The sequence below is a fragment of the Salvelinus alpinus genome, chromosome 11 (assembly GCF_045679555.1).
Source record: "Salvelinus alpinus chromosome 11, SLU_Salpinus.1, whole genome shotgun sequence".
Classification (NCBI taxonomy): Eukaryota; Metazoa; Chordata; class Actinopteri; order Salmoniformes; family Salmonidae; genus Salvelinus; species Salvelinus alpinus.
The window spans coordinates 62,943,760-62,962,933 of record NC_092096.1 but is presented as its reverse complement, the minus strand read 5'-3'; the positions used below and the strand labels follow the sequence as shown (position 1 = coordinate 62,962,933).

General features: G+C 49.9%; 1 protein-coding gene across 1 annotated transcript in view; it reads right to left on the bottom strand.

The window, feature by feature from the left end:
* Nucleotides 1–18,887, bottom strand: part of LOC139534633 (ras-related protein Rab-1B) — a 36,814-nt gene extending 17,927 nt beyond the window's left edge. The window contains exons 1-3 of the mRNA XM_071333923.1: nucleotides 18,565–18,887; nucleotides 14,556–14,628; nucleotides 14,340–14,435 (exon numbers count right to left, since the gene is read on the bottom strand). Of these exons, the coding sequence (XP_071190024.1) occupies nucleotides 14,340–14,435; nucleotides 14,556–14,628; nucleotides 18,565–18,578 (183 nt within the window). The 5' untranslated portion in view covers nucleotides 18,579–18,887. The remainder of the gene's footprint in view (nucleotides 1–14,339; nucleotides 14,436–14,555; nucleotides 14,629–18,564) is intronic.
* Between the last annotated feature and the right edge of the window lie 287 nt (nucleotides 18,888–19,174).

Below are 19,174 nucleotides of genomic sequence, written 5' to 3'. Positions count from 1 at the left end.
TTGGTAGTAATAGTAGAGGTGGTGTTGGTAGTGGTAGAGGTGGTGGTGTTGGTAGTGGTAGTAGAGGTGGTGTTGGTAGTGGTAGAGGTGGTGGTGTTGGTAGTGGTAGAGGTGGTGGTGTTGGTAGAGGTAGAGGTGGTGGTGTTGGTAGTGGTAGAGGTGGTGGTGTTGGTAGAGGTGGTGGTGTTGGTAGTAGAGGTGGTGTTGGTAGTAGTGGTGGTAGAGGTGGTGTTGGTAGTAGTGGTGGTAGAGGTGGTGTTGGTAGTAGTGGTGGTAGAGGTGGTGTTGGTAGTAGTGGTTGTAGAGGTGGTGTTGGTAGAGGTGGGTTGGTAGTGGGTAGTGGTAGTAGAGGTGGTGTTGGTAGTAGAGGTGGTGTTGGTAGTGGTGGTGGTAGAGGTGGTGTTGGTAGTGGTGGTGGTAGAGGTGGTGTTGGTAGTAGTGGTGGTAGCGGTAATGTTGGTAGCGGTAATGTTGGTAGCGGTAATGGTGGTAGCGGTACAGGTGTTGGTAGTGGTGGAGGTGTTGGTAGTGGTAGAGGTGTTGGTAGTGGTAGAGGTGTTGGTAGTGGTGGAGGTGTTGGTAGTGGTGGAGGTGTTGGTAGTGGTAGAGGTGGAGGTGTTGGTAGTGGTAGTGGTAGAGGTGTTGGTGGTGGTAGAGGTGTTAGTAGTGGTAGAGGTGTTGGTAGTGGTGGAGGTAGAGGTGTTGGTAGTGGTGGAGGTGTTGGTAGTGGTAGAGGTGTTGGTAGAGGTGGTGGTGTTGGTAGAGGTGGTGGTGTTGGTAGAGGTAGAGGTGTTGGTAGTGGTAGAGGTGGTGGTAGTGGTGGTGGTAGTAGAGGTGGTGTTGGTAGTGGTGGTGGTAGTAGAGGTGGTAGTAGTGGTGGTGGTAGTAGAGGTGGTAGTGGTGGTGGTAGTAGAGGTGGTAGTAGAGGTGGTAGTGGTGTTGGTAGTGGTAGTAGAGGTGGTGTTGGTAGTAGTGGTGGTAGAGATGGTGGTGTTGGTAGAGGTGGAGGTGTTGGTAGTGGTAGAGGTGTTGGTAGTGGTAGTGGTGGTGGTAGTGGTAGAGGTGGTGGTAGTGGTAGAGGTGGTGGTAGTGGTGGTGGTAGTAGAGGTGGTGTTGGTAGTGGTGGTGGTAGTAGAGGTGGTAGTGGTGGTGGTAGTAGAGGTGGTAGTAGAGGTGGTAGTGGTGTTGGTAGTGGTAGTGGTGTTTGTAGTGGTAGTGGTGGTGGTGTTGGTAGTAGAGGTGGTGTTGGTAGTAGTGGTGGTAGTGGTGGTAGTGGTGGTGGTGTTGGTAGTGGTGGTGGTGTTGGTAGTGGTGGTGGTGTTGGTAGTGGTAGAGGTGGTGGTGTTGGTAGTGGTAGAGGTGGTGGTGTTGGTAGTGGTAGTAGAGGTGGTGTTGGTAGTGGTAGTAGAGGTGGTGTTGGTAGTGGTAGAGGTAGAGGTGGTGGTGTTGGTAGTGGTAGTAGAGGTGGTGTTGGTAGTGGTGGTGGTAGTGGTAGAGGTAGTGGTAGAGGTGTTGGTAGAGGTGTTGGTAGAGGTGTTGGTAGTGGTGTTGGTAGAGGTGGTAGAGGTGTTGGTAGTGGTGGTGTTGGTAGAGGTGGTAGAGGTGTTGGTAGTGGTGGTAGAGGTGTTGGTAGTGGTGGTAGAGGTGTTGGTAGTGGTGGTGTTGGTAGTGGTAGAGGTGGTGGTGTTGGTAGTGGTGGTCTTGGTAGTGGTGGTCTTGGTAGTGGTGGTGTTGGTAGTGGTGGTAGAGGTGGTGGTGTTGGTAGTGGTGGTAGAGGTGGTGGTGTTGGTAGTGGTGGTAGAGGTGGTGGTGTTGGTAGTGGTGGTAGAGGTGGTGGTGTTGGCAGTGGTGGTAGAGGTGGTGGTGTTGATAGTGGTGGTAGAGGTGGTGGTGTTGGCAGTGGTGGTAGAGGTGGTGGTGTTGGTAGAGGTGGTGGTGTTGGTAGTGGTGGTAGAGGTGGTGGTGTTGGTAGTGGTGGTAGAGGTGGTGTTGGTAGTGGTGGTAGAGGTGGTGTTGGTAGTGGTGGTAGAGGTGGTGTTGGTAGTGGTGGTAGAGGTGGTGTTGGTAGTGGTGGTAGAGGTGGTGTTGGTAGTGGTGGTAGAGGTGGTGTTGGTAGTGGTGGTAGAGGTGGTGTTGGTAGTGGTGGTAGAGGTGGTGTTGGTAGTGGTGGTAGAGGTGGTGTTGGTAGTGGTGGTAGAGGTGGTGTTGGTAGTGGTGGTGTTGGTAGTGGTGGTAGAGGTGGTGTTGGTAGTGGTAGAGGTGGTGGTGTTGGTAGTGGTAGTAGAGGTGGTGTTGGTAGTGGTAGAGGTGGTGGTGTTGGTAGTGGTAGAGTTGGTGGTGTTGGTAGAGGTAGAGGTGGTGGTGTTGGTAGAGGTAGAGGTGGTGGTGTTGGGAGAGGTAGAGATGGTGGTATTGGGAGAGGTAGAGGTGGTGGTGTTGGTAGTGGTAGTAGAGGTGGTGTTGGTAGTAGTGGTGGTAGAGGTGGTGTTGGTAGTAGAGGTGGTGTTGGTAGTAGTGGTGGTAGAGGTGGTGTTGGTAGTAGTGGTGGTAGAGGTGGTGTTGGTAGTAGTGGTTGTAGAGGTGGTGTTGGTAGAGGTGTTGGTGTTAGTAGTGGTAGTAGAGGTGGTGTTGGTGTTGGTAGTGGTAGAGGTGGTGGTGTTGGTAGTGGCAGTAGAGGTGGTGTTGGTAGTAGTGGTGGTAGAGGTGGTGTTGGTAGAGGTGGTGTTGGTAGTGGTGGTGGTAGAGGTGGTGTTGGTAGAGGTGGTGTTGGTAGTGGTGGTGGTAGAGGTGGTGTTGGTAGAGGTGGTGTTGGTGTTGGTAGTAGTGGTGGTAGCGGTAATGTTGGTAGCGGTAATGTTGGTAGCGGTAATGGTGGTAGCGGTACAGGAGTTGGTGGTGGAAGTGGTGTTGGTAGTGGTAGAGGTGTTGGTAGTGGTAGAGGTGTTGGTAGTGGTGGAGGTGTTGGTAGTGGTGGTGGTAGTAGAGGTGGTAGTGGTGGTGGTAGTAGAGGTGGTAGTGGTGTTGGTAGTGGTAGTGGTGTTTGTAGTGGTAGTGGTGGTGGTGTTGGTAGTAGAGGTGGTGTTGGTAGTAGTGGTGGTAGAGGTGGTGGTGTTGGTAGTGGTGGTGGTGTTGGTAGTGGTAGAGGTGGTGGTGTTGGTAGTGGTAGAGGTGGTGGTGTTGGTAGTGGTAGTAGAGGTGGTGTTGGTAGTGGTAGTAGAGGTGGTGTTGGTAGTGGTAGAGGTGGTGTTGGTAGTGGTGGTGGTAGTGGTAGAGGTAGTGGTAGAGGTGTTGGTAGAGGTGTTGGTAGAGGTGTTGGTAGTGGTGTTGGTAGAGGTGGTAGAGGTGTTGGTAGTGGTGGTGTTGGTAGAGGTGGTAGAGGTGTTGGTAGTGGTGGTAGAGGTGTTGGTAGTGGTGGTGTTGGTAGTGGTAGAGGTGGTGGTGTTGGTAGTGGTGGTCTTGGTAGTGGTGGTGGTGTTGGTAGTGGTGGTGGTGTTGGTAGTGGTAGAGGTGGTGGTGTTGGTAGTGGTAGAGGTGGTGGTGTTGGTAGTGGTAGTAGAGGTGGTGTTGGTAGTGGTAGTAGAGGTGGTGTTGGTAGTGGTAGAGGTGGTGTTGGTAGTGGTGGTGGTAGTGGTAGAGGTAGTGGTAGAGGTGTTGGTAGAGGTGTTGGTAGAGGTGTTGGTAGTGGTGTTGGTAGAGGTGGTAGAGGTGTTGGTAGTGGTGGTGTTGGTAGAGGTGGTAGAGGTGTTGGTAGTGGTGGTAGAGGTGTTGGTAGTGGTGGTGTTGGTAGTGGTAGAGGTGGTGGTGTTGGTAGTGGTGGTCTTGGTAGTGGTGGTCTTGGTAGTGGTGGTAGTGGTGGTGTTGGTAGTGGTGGTGTTGGTAGTGGTGGTAGAGGTGGTGGTGTTGGTAGTGGTGGTAGAGGTGGTGGTGTTGGTAGTGGTGGTAGAGGTGGTGGTAGTGGTGGTAGAGGTGGTGGTGTTGGTAGTGGTGGTAGAGGTGGTGGTGTTGGCAGTGGTGGTAGAGGTGGTGGTGTTGATAGTGGTGGTAGAGGTGGTGTTGGTAGTGGTGGTAGAGGTGGTGTTGGTAGTGTTGGTAGTGTTGGTAGTGGTGGTGTTGGTAGTGGTGGTAGAGGTGGTGGTGTTGGTAGTGGTGGTAGAGGTGGTGTTGGTAGAGGTGGTGTTGGTAGTGGTGGTAGAGGTGGTGTTGGTAGTGGTGGTGTTGGTAGTGGTGGTAGAGGTGGTGTTGGTAGTGGTGGTGTTGGTAGTGGTGGTAGAGGTGGTGTTGGTAGTGGTAGAGGTGGTGGTGTTGGTAGTGGTAGTAGAGGTGGTGGTGTTGGTAGTGGTAGAGGTGGTGGTGTTGGTAGTGGTAGAGGTGGTGGTGTTGGTAGAGGTAGAGGTGGTGGTGTTGGGAGAGGTAGAGGTGGTGGTGTTGGGAGAGGTGTTGGTGTTAGTAGTGGTAGTAGAGGTGGTGTTGGTGTTGGTAGTGGTAGTAGAGGTGGTGTTGGTGTTGGTAGTGGTAGAGGTGGTGGTGTTGGTAGTGGCAGTAGAGGTGGTGTTGGTAGTAGTGGTGGTAGAGGTGGTGTTGGTAGAGGTGGTGTTGGTAGAGGTGGTGTTGGTAGAGGTGGTGTTGGTGTTGGTAGTAGTGGTGGTAGCGGTAATGTTGGTAGCGGTAATGTTGGTAGCGGTAATGGTGGTAGCGGTGATGTTGGTGTTGGTAGTAGAGGTGGTGTTGGTAGTAGTGGTGGTAGAGGTGGTGTTGGTAGTAGTGGTGGTAGAGGTGGTGTTGGTAGAGGTGTTGGTGTTAGTAGTGGTAGTAGAGGTGGTGTTGGTGTTGGTAGTGGTAGAGGTGGTGGTGTTGGTAGTGGCAGTAGAGGTGGTGTTGGTAGTAGTGGTGGTAGAGGTGGTGTTGGTAGTGGTGGTGGTAGAGGTGGTGTTGGTAGTGGTGGTGGTAGAGGTGGTGTTGGTAGAGGTGGTGTTGGTGTTGGTAGTAGTGGTGGTAGCGGTAATGTTGGTAGCGGTAATGTTGGTAGCGGTAATGGTGGTAGCGGTGATGTTGGTAGCGGTACAGGAGTTGGTGGTGGAAGTGGTGTTGGTAGTGGTAAAGGTGTTGGTAGTGGTAGAGGTGTTGGTAGTGGTAGAGGTGTTGGTAGTGGTGGAGGTGTTGGTAGTGGTGGAGGTGTTGGTAGTGGTGGAGGTGTTGGTAGTGGTAGAGGTGGTGGTAGTGGTAGAGGTGTTGGTGGTGGTAGTGGTAGAGGTGTTGGTGGTGGTAGTGGTAGAGGTGTTGGTGGTGGTAGTGGTAGAGGTGTTGGTAGTGGTAGTGGTAGAGGTGTTGGTAGTGGTAGAGATGTTGGTAGTGGGAGAGGTGTTGGTAGTGGTGGTGGTAGTGGTAGAGGTGTTGGTAGTGGTAGTGGTGTTGGTAGTGGTAGAGGTGTTGGTAGTGGTAGAGGTGTTGGTAGTGGTGGTGGTAGAGGTGTTGGTAGTGGTGGTGGTAGAGGTGTTGGTAGTGGTGGTGGTAGTGGTAGAGGTGTTGGTAGAGGTGGTGTTGTTGGAAGTGGTAGAGGTGTTGGTAGTGGTAGAGGTGGTGGTGTTGGTAGTGGTAGTAGAGGTGGTGTTGGTAGTAGTGGTGGTGTTGGAGATGGTAGTAGAGGTGGTGTTGGTAGTAGTGGTGGTAGTAGAGGTGTTGGTAGTGGTGGTGGTAGTAGAGGTGGTGGTGTTGGTAGTGATAGAGGTGGTGGTGTTGGTAGTGGTAGAGGTGGTGGTAGCGGTAATGCTGGTAGCGGTGATGGTAGCGGTAGAGGTGGTGGTAGTGGTAGCGGTGTTGGTAGTGGTAGAGGTGTTGGTAGCGGTAGAGGTGTTGGTAGTGGTAGAGGTAGAGGTAGAGGTGTTGGTAGTGGTAGAGGTGTTGGTAGTGGTAGAGGTAGAGGTAGAGGTGTTGGTAGTGGTAGTGGTAGAGGTGTTGGTAGTGGTAGAGGTGTTGGTAGAGGTGTTGGCAGTGGTAGAGGTGTTGGTAGTGGTAGAGGTGTTGGTAGTGGTAGAGGTGTTGGTAGTGGTGTTGGTAGTGGTAGAGGTGTTGGTAGAGGTGTTGGTAGTGGTGTTGGTAGTGGTAGAGGTGTTGGTAGTGGTAGAGGTGTTGGTAGTGGTAGAGGTGTTGGTAGTGGTAGAGGTGTTGGTAGTGGTAGAGGTGTTGGTAGTGGTAGAGGTGTTGGTAGTGGTAGAGGTGTTGGTAGTGGTAGAGGTGTTGGTAGTGGTAGAGGTGTTGGTAGTGGTAGAGGTGGTGGTGTTGGTGTTGGTAGTGGTAGAGGTGGTGGTGTTGGTAGAGGTGGTGGTGTTGGTAGTGGTAGAGGTGTTGGTAGTGGTGGAGGTGTTGGTAGTGGTGGAGGTGTTGGTAGTGGTGGAGGTGTTGGTAGTGGTAGTGGTGGAGGTGTTGGTAGTGGTGGAGGTGTTGGTAGTGGTGGAGGTGTTGGTAGTGGTAGAGGTGGTGGTAGTGGTAGAGGTGTTGGTGGTGGTAGTGGTAGAGGTGTTGGTAGTGGTAGTGGTAGAGGTGTTGGTAGTGGTAGAGGTGTTGGTAGTGGTAGAGGTGTTGGTAGTGGTAGTGGTGTTGGTAGTGGTAGAGGTGTTGGTAGTGTTGGTAGTGTTGGTAGTGGTGGTGTTGGTAGTGGTGGTGTTGGTAGTGGTGGTAGAGGTGGTGTTGGTAGTGGTGGTGTTGGTAGTGGTGGTAGAGGTGGTGTTGGTAGTGGTGGTGTTGGTAGTGGTGGTAGAGGTGGTGTTGGTAGTGGTGGTGTTGGTAGTGGTGGTAGAGGTGGTGTTGGTAGTGGTAGAGGTGGTGGTGTTGGTAGTGGTAGTAGAGGTGGTGTTGGTAGTGGTAGAGGTGGTGGTGTTGGTAGTGGTAGAGGTGGTGGTGTTGGTAGAGGTAGAGGTGGTGGTGTTGGGAGAGGTAGAGGTGGTGGTGTTGGGAGAGGTAGAGGTGGTGGTGTTGGTAGAGGTGGTGGTGTTGGTAGTAGTGGTAGTAGAGGTGGTGTTGGTAGTAGTGGTGGTAGAGGTGGTGTTGGTAGTAGTGGTGGTAGAGGTGGTGTTGGTAGTAGTGGTTGTAGAGGTGGTGTTGGTAGAGGTGTTGGTGTTAGTAGTGGTAGTAGAGGTGGTGTTGGTGTTGGTAGTGGTAGAGGTGGTGGTGTTGGTAGTGGCAGTAGAGGTGGTGTTGGTAGTAGTGGTGGTAGAGGTGGTGTTGGTAGTGGTGGTGGTAGAGGTGGTGTTGGTAGTAATGGTGGTAGAGGTGGTGTTGGTAGAGGTGGTGTTGGTAGTAGTGGTGGTAGCGGTAATGTTGGTAGCGGTAATGTTGGTAGCGGTAATGGTGGTAGCGGTGATGTTGGTAGCGGTACAGGAGTTGGTGGTGGAAGTGGTGTTGGTAGTGGTAAAGGTGTTGGTAGTGGTAGAGGTGTTGGTAGTGGTGGAGGTGTTGGTAGTGGTGGAGGTGTTGGTAGTGGTGGAGGTGTTGGTAGTGGTGGAGGTGTTGGTAGTGGTAGAGGTGGTGGTAGTGGTAGAGGTGTTGGTGGTGGTAGTGGTAGAGGTGTTGGTGGTGGTAGTGGTAGAGGTGTTGGTGGTGGTAGTGGTAGAGGTGTTGGTAGTGGTAGTGGTAGAGGTGTTGGTAGTGGTAGAGATGTTGGTAGTGGGAGAGGTGTTGGTAGTGGTGGTGGTAGTGGTAGAGGTGTTGGTAGTGGTAGTGGTGTTGGTAGTGGTAGAGGTGTTGGTAGTGGTGGTGGTAGAGGTGTTGGTAGTGGTGGTGGTAGTGGTAGAGGTGTTGGTAGAGGTGGTGTTGTTGGAAGTGGTAGAGGTGTTGGTAGTGGTAGAGGTGGTGGTGTTGGTAGTGGTAGTAGAGGTGGTGTTGGTAGTAGTGGTGGTGTTGGAGATGGTAGTAGAGGTGGTGTTGGTAGTAGTGGTGGTAGTAGAGGTGTTGGTAGTGGTGGTGGTAGTAGAGGTGGTGGTGTTGGTAGTGGTAGAGGTGGTGGTAGCGGTAATGCTGGTAGCGGTGATGGTAGCGGTAATGCTGGTAGCGGTGATGGTAGCGGTAGAGGTGGTGGTAGTGGTAGCGGTGTTGGTAGTGGTAGAGGTGTTGGTAGCGGTAGAGGTGTTGGTAGTGGTAGAGGTAGGTAGAGGTGTTGGTAGTGGTAGTGGTAGAGGTGTTGGTAGTGGTAGAGGTGTTGGTAGAGGTGTTGGTAGTGGTAGTGGTAGAGGTGTTGGTAGTGGTAGAGGTGTTGGTAGAGGTGTTGGTGTTGGTAGAGGTGTTGGTAGTGGTAGAGGTGTTGGTAGTGGTAGAGGTGTTGGTAGTGGTAGAGGTGTTGGTAGAGGTGTTGGTAGAGGTGTTGGTAGAGGTGTTGGTAGTGGTAGAGGTGTTGGTAGTGGTAGAGGTGTTGGTAGTGGTAGAGGTGTTGGTAGTGGTAGAGGTGTTGGTAGTGGTAGAGGTGGTGGTGTTGGTAGTGGTAGAGGTGGTGGTGTTGGTAGTGGTAGAGGTGTTGGTAGTGGTGGAGGTGTTGGTAGTGGTGGAGGTGTTGGTAGTGGTGGAGGTGTTGGTAGTGGTAGAGGTGGTGGTAGTGGTAGAGGTGGTGGTAGTGGTAGAGGTGGTGGTAGTGGTAGAGGTGTTGGTGGTGGTAGTGGTAGAGGTGTTGGTGGTGGTAGTGGTAGTGGTAGAGGTGTTGGTGGTGGTAGTGGTAGAGGTGTTGGTAGTGGTAGTGGTAGAGGTGTTGGTAGTGGTAGAGGTGTTGGTAGTGGTAGAGGTGGTGGTAGTAGTAGAGGTGTTGGTAGTGGGAGAGGTGTTGGTAGTGGGAGAGGTGTTGGTAGTGGTGGTGGTAGTGGTAGAGGTGTTGGTAGTGGTAGTGGTGTTGGTAGTGGTAGAGGTGTTGGTAGTGGTGGTGGTAGAGGTGTTGGTAGTGGTGGTGGTAGTGGTAGAGGTAGTGGTAGAGGTGTTGGTAGAGGTGGTGTTGTTGGAAGTGGTAGAGGTGTTGGTAGTGGTAGAGGTGGTGGTGTTGGTAGTGGTAGTAGAGGTGGTGTTGGTAGTAGTGGTGGTGTTGGAGATGGTAGTAGAGGTGGTGTTGGTAGTAGTGGTGGTAGTAGAGGTGTTGGTAGTGGTGGTGGTAGTAGAGGTGGTGGTGTTGGTAGTGGTAGAGGTGGTGGTAGCGGTAATGCTGGTAGCGGTGATGGTAGCGGTAGAGGTGGTGGTAGTGGTAGCGGTGTTGGTAGTGGTAGAGGTGTTGGTAGCGGTAGAGGTGTTGGTAGTGGTAGAGGTGTTGGTAGCGGTAGAGGTGTTGGTAGTGGTAGAGGTAGAGGTAGAGGTGTTGGTAGTGGTAGTGGTAGAGGTGGTGGTGTTGGTAGTGGTGGTGGTGTTGGTAGTGGTAGAGGTGGTGGTGTTGGTAGTGGTAGAGGTGGTGGTGTTGGTAGTGGTAGTAGAGGTGGTGTTGGTAGTGGTAGTAGTGGTAGAGGTGGTAGTGGTAGAGGTGGTGTTGGTAGTGGTGGTGGTAGTGGTAGAGGTAGTGGTAGAGGTGTTGGTAGAGGTGTTGGTAGAGGTGTTGGTAGTGGTGTTGGTAGAGGTGTTGGTAGTGGTAGTATTGGTAGGTTGGTAGAGGTGTTGGTAGTGGTGGTAGAGGTGTTGGTAGTGGTAGAGGTGTTGGTAGTGGTAGAGGTGTTGGTAGTGGTGGTCTTGGTAGTGGTAGAGGTGTTGGTAGTGGTGGTGTTGGTAGTGGTGGTGTTGGTAGTGGTGGTGTTGGTAGTGAGTGGTGTTGGTAGTGGTGGTAGAGGTGGTGGTGTTGGTAGTGGTGGTAGAGGTGGTGGTGTTGTAGTGGTGGTAGAGGTGGTGGTGTTGGTAGTGGTAGTAGAGTGGTGGTGTTGGTAGTGGTGGTAGAGGTGGTGGTGTTGGTAGTGGTGGTAGAGGTGGTGGTGTTGGTAGTGGTGGTAGAGGTGGTGGTGTTGGTAGTGGTGGTAGAGGTGGTGTTGGTAGGGTGGTGAGGTGGTAGAGGTGGTGTTGGTAGTGGTGTAGAGGTGGTGTTGGTAGTGGTAGAGGTGTTGGTAGTGGTAGAGGTGGTGGTGTTAGTAGAGGTAGAGGTGTTGGTAGTGGGAGAGGTAGAGGTGGTGGTAGTGGGAGAGGTAGTTGGTAGTGGTGGTGGTAGTGGTAGAGGTGGTGGTGGGTAGTGGTAGTGGTGTTGGTAGTAGTGGTAGTAGAGGGGTGTTGGTAGTGGTGGTGTTAGAGGTGGGTTGGTAGTAGTGGTGGTAGAGGTAGTGTGGTAGAGGTGGTTGGTAGAGGTGGTGTTGTTGGAAGTGGTAGAGGTGTTGGTAGTGGTAGAGAGGTGGTGTTGGTGTTGGTAGTGGTAGTAGATGGTGGTGTTGGTAGTGGCAGTAGAGGTGGTGTTGGTAGTAGTGGTAGTAGAGGTGGTGTTGGTAGTGGTGGTGGTAGAGGTGGTGTTGGTAGTGGTGGTGGTAGAGGTGGTGTTGGTAGTGGTGGTGTTGGTAGTTGGTAGTAGGTGTGTGGTAGCGGTAATGTTGGTAGCGGTAATGGTGGTAGCGGTGATGTTGGTAGCGGTACAGGAGGTGGTGGTAGGTGGTAGTGGTGTTGGTAGTGGTAGAGGTGTTGGTAGTGGTAGAGGTGTTGGTAGTGGTAGAGGTGTTGGTAGTGGTGGAGGTGTTGGTAGTGGTGGAGGTGTTGGTAGTGGTAGAGGTGGTGGTAGTGGTAGAGGTGTTGGTGGTGGTAGTGGTAGAGGTGTTGGTGGTGGTAGTGGTAGAGGTGTTGGTGTTGGTAGTGGTAGAGGTGTTGGTAGTGGTAGTGGTAGAGGTGTTGGTAGTGGTAGAGATGTTGGTAGTGGGAGAGGTGTTGGTAGTGGTGGTGGTGGTGGTAGTGGTAGAGGTGTTGGTGGTGGTAGTGGTAGAGGTGTTGGTGGTGGTAGTGGTAGAGGTGTTGGTGTTGGTAGTGGTAGAGGTGGTGGTGTTGGTAGTGGTAGAGGTGGTGGTGTTGGTAGTGGTAGTAGAGGTGGTGTTGGTAGTGGTAGTAGAGGTGGTGTTGGTAGTAGTGGTGGTAGTAGAGGTGTTGGTAGTGGTGGTGGTAGTAGAGGTGGTGGTGTTGGTAGTGGTAGTGGTGTTGGTAGTGGTAGAGGTGTTGGTAGTGGTGGTGGTAGTAGGGTGTTGGTAGTGATGGTGGTAGTGGTGGTGGTGTTGGTAGTGGTGTTGGTGTTGGTAGTGGTAGAGGTGGTGGTGTTGGTAGTGGTAGAGGTGGTGGTGTTGGTAGTGGTAGTAGAGGTGGTGTTGGTAGTGGTAGTAGAGGTGGTGTTGGTAGTAGTGGTGGTAGTAGAGGTGTTGGTAGTAGAGGTGGTAGTAGAGGTGGTAGTGGTGTTGGTAGTGGTAGTGGTGGTGGTGTTGGTAGTAGAGGTGGTGTTGGTAGTAGTGGTGGTGGTGTTGGTAGTGGTGGTGGTGTTGGTAGTGGTGGTGGTGTTGGTAGTGGTGGTGGTGTTGGTAGTGGTGGTGGTGTTGGTAGTGGTAGAGGTGGTGGTGTTGGTAGTGGTAGTAGAGGTGGTGTTGGTAGTGGTAGTAGAGGTGGTGTTGGTAGTGGTAGAGGTGGTGTTGGTAGTGGTGGTGGTAGTGGTAGAGGTAGTGGTAGAGGTGTTGGTAGAGGTGTTGGTAGAGGTGTTGGTAGTGGTGTTGGTAGTGGTGTTGGTAGTGGTGGTGTTGGTAGAGGTGGTAGAGGTGTTGGTAGTGGTGGTAGAGGTGTTGGTAGTGGTGGTGTTGGTAGTGGTAGAGGTGGTGGTGTTGGTAGTGGTGGTCTTGGTAGTGGTGGTGTTGGTAGTGGTGGTGTTGGTAGTGGTGGTGTTGGTAGTGGTGGTGTTGGTAGTGGTGGTGTTGGTAGTGGTGGTAGAGGTGGTGGTGTTGGTAGTGGTGGTAGAGGTGGTGGTGTTGATAGTGGTGGTAGAGGTGGTGGTGTTGATAGTGGTGGTAGAGGTGGTGTTGGTAGTGGTGGTAGAGGTGGTGTTGGTAGTGTTGGTAGTGGTGGTGTTGGTAGTGGTGGTAGAGGTGGTGGTGTTGGTAGTGGTGGTAGAGGTGGTGTTGGTAGTGGTGGTAGAGGTGGTGTTGGTAGTGGTGGTAGAGGTGGTGTTGGTAGTGGTGGTGTTGGTAGTGGTGGTAGAGGTGGTGTTGGTAGTGGTGGTGTTGGTAGTGGTGGTAGAGGTGGTGTTGGTAGTGGTAGTAGAGGTGGTGTTGGTAGTGGTAGTAGAGGTGGTGTTGGTAGTGGTAGAGGTGGTGGTGTTGGTAGTGGTAGAGGTGGTGGTGTTGGTAGAGGTAGAGGTGGTGGTGTTGGGAGAGGTAGAGGTGGTGGTGTTGGGAGAGGTAGAGGTGGTGGTGTTGGTAGAGGTGGTGGTGTTGGTAGTAGTGGTAGTAGAGGTGGTGTTGGTAGTAGTGGTGGTAGAGGTGGTGTTGGTAGTAGTGGTGGTAGAGGTGGTGTTGGTAGAGGTGTTGGTGTTAGTAGTGGTAGTAGAGGTGGTGTTGGTGTTGGTAGTGGTAGAGGTGGTGGTGTTGGTAGTGGCAGTAGAGGTGGTGTTGGTAGTAGTGGTGGTAGAGGTGGTGTTGGTAGTGGTGGTGGTAGAGGTGGTGTTGGTAGTGGTGGTGGTAGAGGTGGTGTTGGTAGAGGTGGTGTTGGTAGTAGTGGTGGTAGCGGTAATGTTGGTAGCGGTAATGTTGGTAGCGGTAATGGTGGTAGCGGTAATGGTGGTAGCGGTACAGGAGTTGGTGGTGGAAGTGGTGTTGGTAGTGGTAAAGGTGTTGGTAGTGGTAGAGGTGTTGGTAGTGGTAGAGGTGTTGGTAGTGGTAGAGGTGTTGGTAGTGGTGGAGGTGTTGGTAGTGGTGGAGGTGTTGGTAGTGGTAGAGGTGGTGGTAGTGGTAGAGGTGTTGGTGGTGGTAGTGGTAGAGGTGTTGGTGGTGGTAGTGGTAGAGGTGTTGGTGGTGGTAGTGGTAGTGGTAGAGGTGTTGGTAGTGGTAGAGATGTTGGTAGTGGGAGAGGTGTTGGTAGTGGTGGTGGTAGTGGTAGAGGTGTTGGTAGTGGTAGTGGTGTTGGTAGTGGTAGAGGTGTTGGTAGTGGTGGTGGTAGAGGTGTTGGTAGTGGTGGTGGTAGTGGTAGAGGTGTTGGTAGAGGTGGTGTTGTTGGAAGTGGTAGAGGTGTTGGTAGAGGTGGTGTTGTTGGAAGTGGTAGAGGTGTTGGTAGTGGTAGAGGTGGTGGTGTTGGTAGTGGTAGTAGAGGTGGTGTTGGTAGTAGTGGTGGTGTTGGAGATGGTAGTAGAGGTGGTGTTGGTAGTAGTGGTGGTAGTAGAGGTGTTGGTAGTGGTGGTGGTAGTAGAGGTGGTGGTGTTGGTAGTGGTAGAGGTGGTGGTAGCGGTAATGCTGGTAGCGGTGATGGTAGCGGTAGAGGTGGTGGTAGTGGTAGCGGTGTTGGTAGTGGTAGAGGTGTTGGTAGCGGTAGAGGTGTTGGTAGTGGTAGAGGTAGAGGTAGAGGTGTTGGTAGTGGTAGTGGTAGAGGTAGAGGTGTTGGTAGTGGTAGTGGTAGAGGTGTTGGTAGTGGTAGAGGTAGAGGTAGAGGTGTTGGTAGTGGTAGTGGTAGAGGTGTTGGTAGTGGTAGAGGTGTTGGTAGAGGTGTTGGTAGTGGTAGAGGTGTTGGTAGTGGTAGAGGTGTTGGTAGTGGTAGAGGTATTGGTAGTGGTGTTGGTAGTGGTAGTGGTGTTGGTAGTGGTAGAGGTGTTGGTAGAGGTGTTGGTAGAGGTGTTGGTAGTGGTAGAGGTGTTGGTAGTGGTAGAGGTGTTGGTAGTGGTAGAGGTGTTGGTAGTGGTAGAGGTGTTGGTAGTGGTAGAGGTGTTGGTAGTGGTAGAGGTGTTGGTAGTGGTAGAGGTGTTGGTAGTGGTAGAGGTGTTGGTAGTGGTAGAGGTGTTGGTAGTGGTAGAGGTGTTGGTAGTGGTAGTGGTAGAGGTGTTGGTAGTGGTAGTGGTAGAGGTGTTGGTAGTGGTAGAGGTGTTGGTAGTGGTAGAGGTGTTGGTAGTGGTAGAGGTGTTGGTAGTGGTAGAGGTGTTGGTAGTGGTAGAGGTGTTGGTAGTGGTAGAGGTGTTGGTAGTGGTAGAGGTGTTGGTAGTGGTAGTGGTGTTGGTAGAGGTAGAGGTAGAGGTGTTGGTAGTGGTAGAGGTGTTGGTAGAGGTGTTGGTAGTGGTAGTGGTAGAGGTGGTGGTAGTGGAAGAGGTGGTGGTGTTGGTAGTGGTAGTGGTAGAGGTGTTGGTAGTGGTAGAGGTGTTGGTAGTGGTGTTGGTAGAGGTGTTCGTTGTGTCACAAACTACTCACAATCTGTAGTTTGATGGTCTTGCCATCCAGCTCGATGGTGCGGATCTTGAAGTCTACACCGATGGTGCTGATGTAGCTCTCTGTGTAGGTGTCATCCTGGAGGGAAGAGAGAACAGTTAGACAGATCCAGGAACCTGCATTTTTGACAGAAGGCACCAGAACGCCACTTACTAAATAGCTGTGAACAGTAATAGTCTATACAGTGAGTATACTTACAGCAAAGCGGAGCAGAAGACAGGACTTTCCCACACCGGAGTCACCAATAAGGAGGAGCTTGAACAGGTAGTCACTGAAATGAAAGCATCCAGCATCAGACCAAAGACTAGACGTTCTAAACACTGTTGCTACTTGACTCCAGTAATAAGCCCTACTACTGATGTGAAGTTGCATCCATTTCTTCTATTTAGGATTAGTGTTGTCACAGTACCAAAGTTTTACTAACGATATGATACAGAGTAGTATCGTAATACCACGGGGTGAAGAAAATTATAATCAGTGGCCTAGTGTCCTGTTCGCCCCGTCCCCCGGACGGTTGTTTCCGTTTTCTAAACGTTTTACGCATGTGCTACGCAAAAACCTGTCACTAAAATTAACACTTCTCACTCAATACAACACATTGAATTTAACTTCACACCGTTCGGTGTATAATAAAATACTGCATAGAATGGCTGCTTTGCTCATATTTGCAAAGGCCTACCTGTGATTTGGCTGGAGGAATGGGAGGAAAGAATATATACTGAACAAAAATATAATCGCAACATGTAAAGTGTTGGTCCCATGTTTCATGAGCTGAAATAAAAGATCCCAGACATGATCCATACACACAAAAATCTTATTTCTTTCAAATCTTGTGCACAAATTTGTTTACATCCCTGTTAGTGAGCATTTCTCCTTTGCCAAGATAATCCATCTACCTGACCGGTGTGGCGTATCTAGAAGCTGATTAAACAGCATGATCATTACACAGGTGCACCTTGTGCTGGGGGCAATAAAAGGCAACTATAATGTGCAGTTGTGTCACACAACACCCCAGATGTCTCAAGTTGAGGGAGCGTGCAAATGGCATGCTGACTGCAGGCATGTCCAACAGAGCTGTTGCCAGAGAATTGAATGCTCATTTCTCTACCATAATCCGCCTCCAATGTCATTTTAGAGAACTAGGCAGTACATCCAACTGGCCTCACAACCGCAGCCAAATGTGATCACGCCAGACCAGGACCTCCACTTCTTCGCCTGTGGGATCGTCTGAGGAGGGGGGGTTGCTGAGAAGTATTTTGTTCTGTAATAAAGCCCTTTTGTGGGGAAAAACTCACTCTGATTAGCTGGGCCTGGCTCCCAAATGGGTGGGCCTATGCCCTCTCATGGCCACTGCCCAGTTATGTGAAATCCATAGATTAGGGCCTAATTAATGTATTTCATTGGACTGATTTCCTTTTATGAACTGGAACTAAGTAAAATCTTTGAAATTGTTGTTTATATTTTCATTCAGTATACATGCATAATGATCTACATGTTATTGTAGCAGTAAGGGGAAAACACTACATGAAACCTTCTTTACCCTTCAGTTAACAGACACACACACTTTCCCTCCGTTCCTCACACTCTCCCTGGTCTCCCTCGCTCATAAACATACACCACTCTCTCTCTCCCGCAAATACACACACACTGCTCCCAACTTTTAAGACGTTAGGAACCAAACAGAATTTAAAGAGCACTTGTAAGAAATTGATTTTTGATATAGTTATGAGGGCTATATGAATACTACTTTTTGAAGCACATCTCAAGAGTAGTAGTGACTGAACAACGTTGTTTGTTATCAAACCAATAATTGACGACCCAGGATTAGTTTAAAAGGGCCTGCGACATGGTTTGTGAAATGATATAAAATGTGTGCTAATCCTGATAGGTAATATGGGTCATATTTTAAGCTTTTAGGCTAGAGACAAGACCTCTGGTAATATGGGTCATATTTTAAGCGTTTAGGCTAGAGACAAGACCTCTGGTAATATGGGTCATATTTTAAGCGTTTAGGCTAGAGACAAGACCTCTGGTAATATGGGTCATATTTTAACCGTTTAGGCTAGAGACAAGCGGTTTCTTTGCTGTAAAGGTGCAAGCATGCCTGTCGCGAACGGTGCTCCAGTTTCCCTCTCAGGCACTCAGAGGCTGCATGACAGTGAACTTGCAAAGTCTACACAGGCTGGTCTGTGCTCTTGGTTATAACAGGCGATGAAATTATACAATGTATCAACATTGCACACTGCGCGCTGCTCCCAATGTAACAAATGTACAACTCTAACAGAAGACTCATCAGGGTCTGCATACCCGCTCGCCATCACGGCTAAATTATATTTTAAAAACTGATGGAAAAATAGATACACATGAAGAGCGGATGGAGAGAAACAGGTGAGTGAGGGCTGGTAGAGGATGTAGCTCGATGATTACAGCTGCCACACGTGATATGCGCGTGAAAGTGAAATGGATATTATTGGTCCTGCGCATACAAGGAGACCATTGGCTTTTTCTTAAATTCAACTGAATTTATAAACAAAAAGGACTTTATAAACATCTTATAACAGGCGCCAGCAGGTTCTTTCGATCGGTAGGGCTGAAAAATGTGGTAGTATCATATGAAACGGTACTCTAAAATGTTGGTATCATAAGTTGAATTATGTTTTGGTACCGTGATATTGCGGTGGTACCAGTATACTTTGCAACACTACTTAGGATAGCTTAGGATTGTAGGCTTAGGCCCAATATAGAGAAAGTGCGGAGAAAGATTCCTGAGGCAAGAAATTATCACATTATGGTGATACCAATATTAATGTGTTCAAGCAACTACTTCTGCATAGGGCATTTAGCTTCTGGCTGTACACAGAACTAAATGTTTAATATTATGCTAAGCAACTATCATCATTACTGCCATTACGCACGGTATGTACTCCCAAATCCACCTTCAGCCAAGTATGGCGACCAGAGTATGGGCGAGTGGGTGTTTCGAAAGGAGTGGGTGTATGTAATGCGAATCAGCAGTCACTCAATTAGCCCCTGTCAGCTAACATTTTATAGATTGGTAAATTAGTCTAGCGGCCAACTATCTAAACCAATTGATCATCAGTTATCATATTAAAAACTGCAAACATTTGCCTCCACCCTATGGCAAAATGTGTAGAATTGCAGGAAATGAACTTTAAAATGTAAATGTTCTCTTCACTGTCAAGAGGGGGGCTGCTAAAATGTTTTGCCTGCAAGGTGGGGGGTATCAATGTGGGTATGCAGACCCATGAGCCACTGGCCCCTCATGATGAGTTCCGTTTTTTGTGGCCCCCACCCCCATCAAAATTGCCCAATCCCTGGTCTAATCTATAGCAGAGCGCTTTTGACAAACCCACACCCTGGTCTCCTTACTAGGCTCCTTCTCCCTTCAGCATCTCCGATAAAAATCATTCATTACTGCCGCGCACTGGTCGACTGATCCAGCAGCACTACAGTATCGCGAAAGAATATTGGTTTTATTTAGACCTTTTTTTTAAGTACATAACGTTGGTAAGCGCAGTAATGACGATAGTTGTTCGGCGAAATTGCATATTCTTGTGAGTACCGAAAGGAATTGACATAACGTTTGCACAGCTGGTCAATGGCACTTTGAATTGAAGGATCCTGTGCGTCAGAGCAGATCTCGTCTCCTCAAGCCGATATACTCAGATTCAGAAACACCTAAGTTTTGGCCCGAACATTAACATAGTTATTATTAGCTAGTTAGCTACATTACGTTGCAGCTAGAGACAAAGAACAAAGCGCCTTTACAGAACTGTGGGTGCGTGTGTGTTTCTGACAAAGCAAGACATTCTACTGTAACTACTGCACCGGTGTGACGTTCAAGCACAACGTCCTAATTCTCCGGTCGCCACCGCACCGAGCATTTCAGGGCCACACACAAGTGACAGATGTTTGAGGCACAAGCAAGCAAGCTAGTTTTATTTATTGACAATGCGTATATCAATGGCGTGATAGCTAGCTAGCTATGTGTATGTAAAACATTATGCTAGCTAACGTTGGCTGGCACGGGAAAGAGATCAGCTGACGCTAGCTAGCTGAATAGCTACATACCGCTCGAAACTCAAATGTTATGGAACTGCCCGCGCCAAACAATAGCTTGTTTGATTATTCATGTACCATTACAGTAAAACATATTGGTGGTTCTCAGGGCGGCGGGTCTACTCACTATTCTGGATTCATGATTTGACTGACGTTCGGGATGTGTTTTTCTTTCGGCGATTTGACTGTCCCTTCCTCCTCTCACTCACAAGCAAAAGATGACTTGTCGGTCTCGATATCCGAAGCACTTGAATGTCTATTTCACCGTCTTGTTTACCTAACCTTTTCCTTCTTGGGTGTCTAATCGTTATGGGGCTATATAACGTTTAGCGACATTCCTATTTTCTTCTGATTTGACAGGTTTATTTGATCCTTTTGATTTCTTTCTGTGTACGCTCCTCGCTCGAAGTACAAGATGGCTGCGCAGGTGCGGCAGTGACATCGATATGACGTGGCACTACAGACAAATCTAGAAAGGGTCTGATGATGGGAGTTGTAGTTCAAAGTCTACTGTCGCGTTCAAAACAACTAGGAACTCGGAAATCTCCGACTTTAGTGCGTTCAAGACAACTGGGAACTCGAAAAAATTTGCTCCAACTCGGTATTCCAAAATGGGAACTCAAATCTTTTTCTAGAGAACTCCGACTTTCCGACCTAAAGATCACTGACGTCATGATTTGACCTCGTTTCTTTTCGAGTTCCCAATTGTCATAAATACACTATACCTGGACATGGTG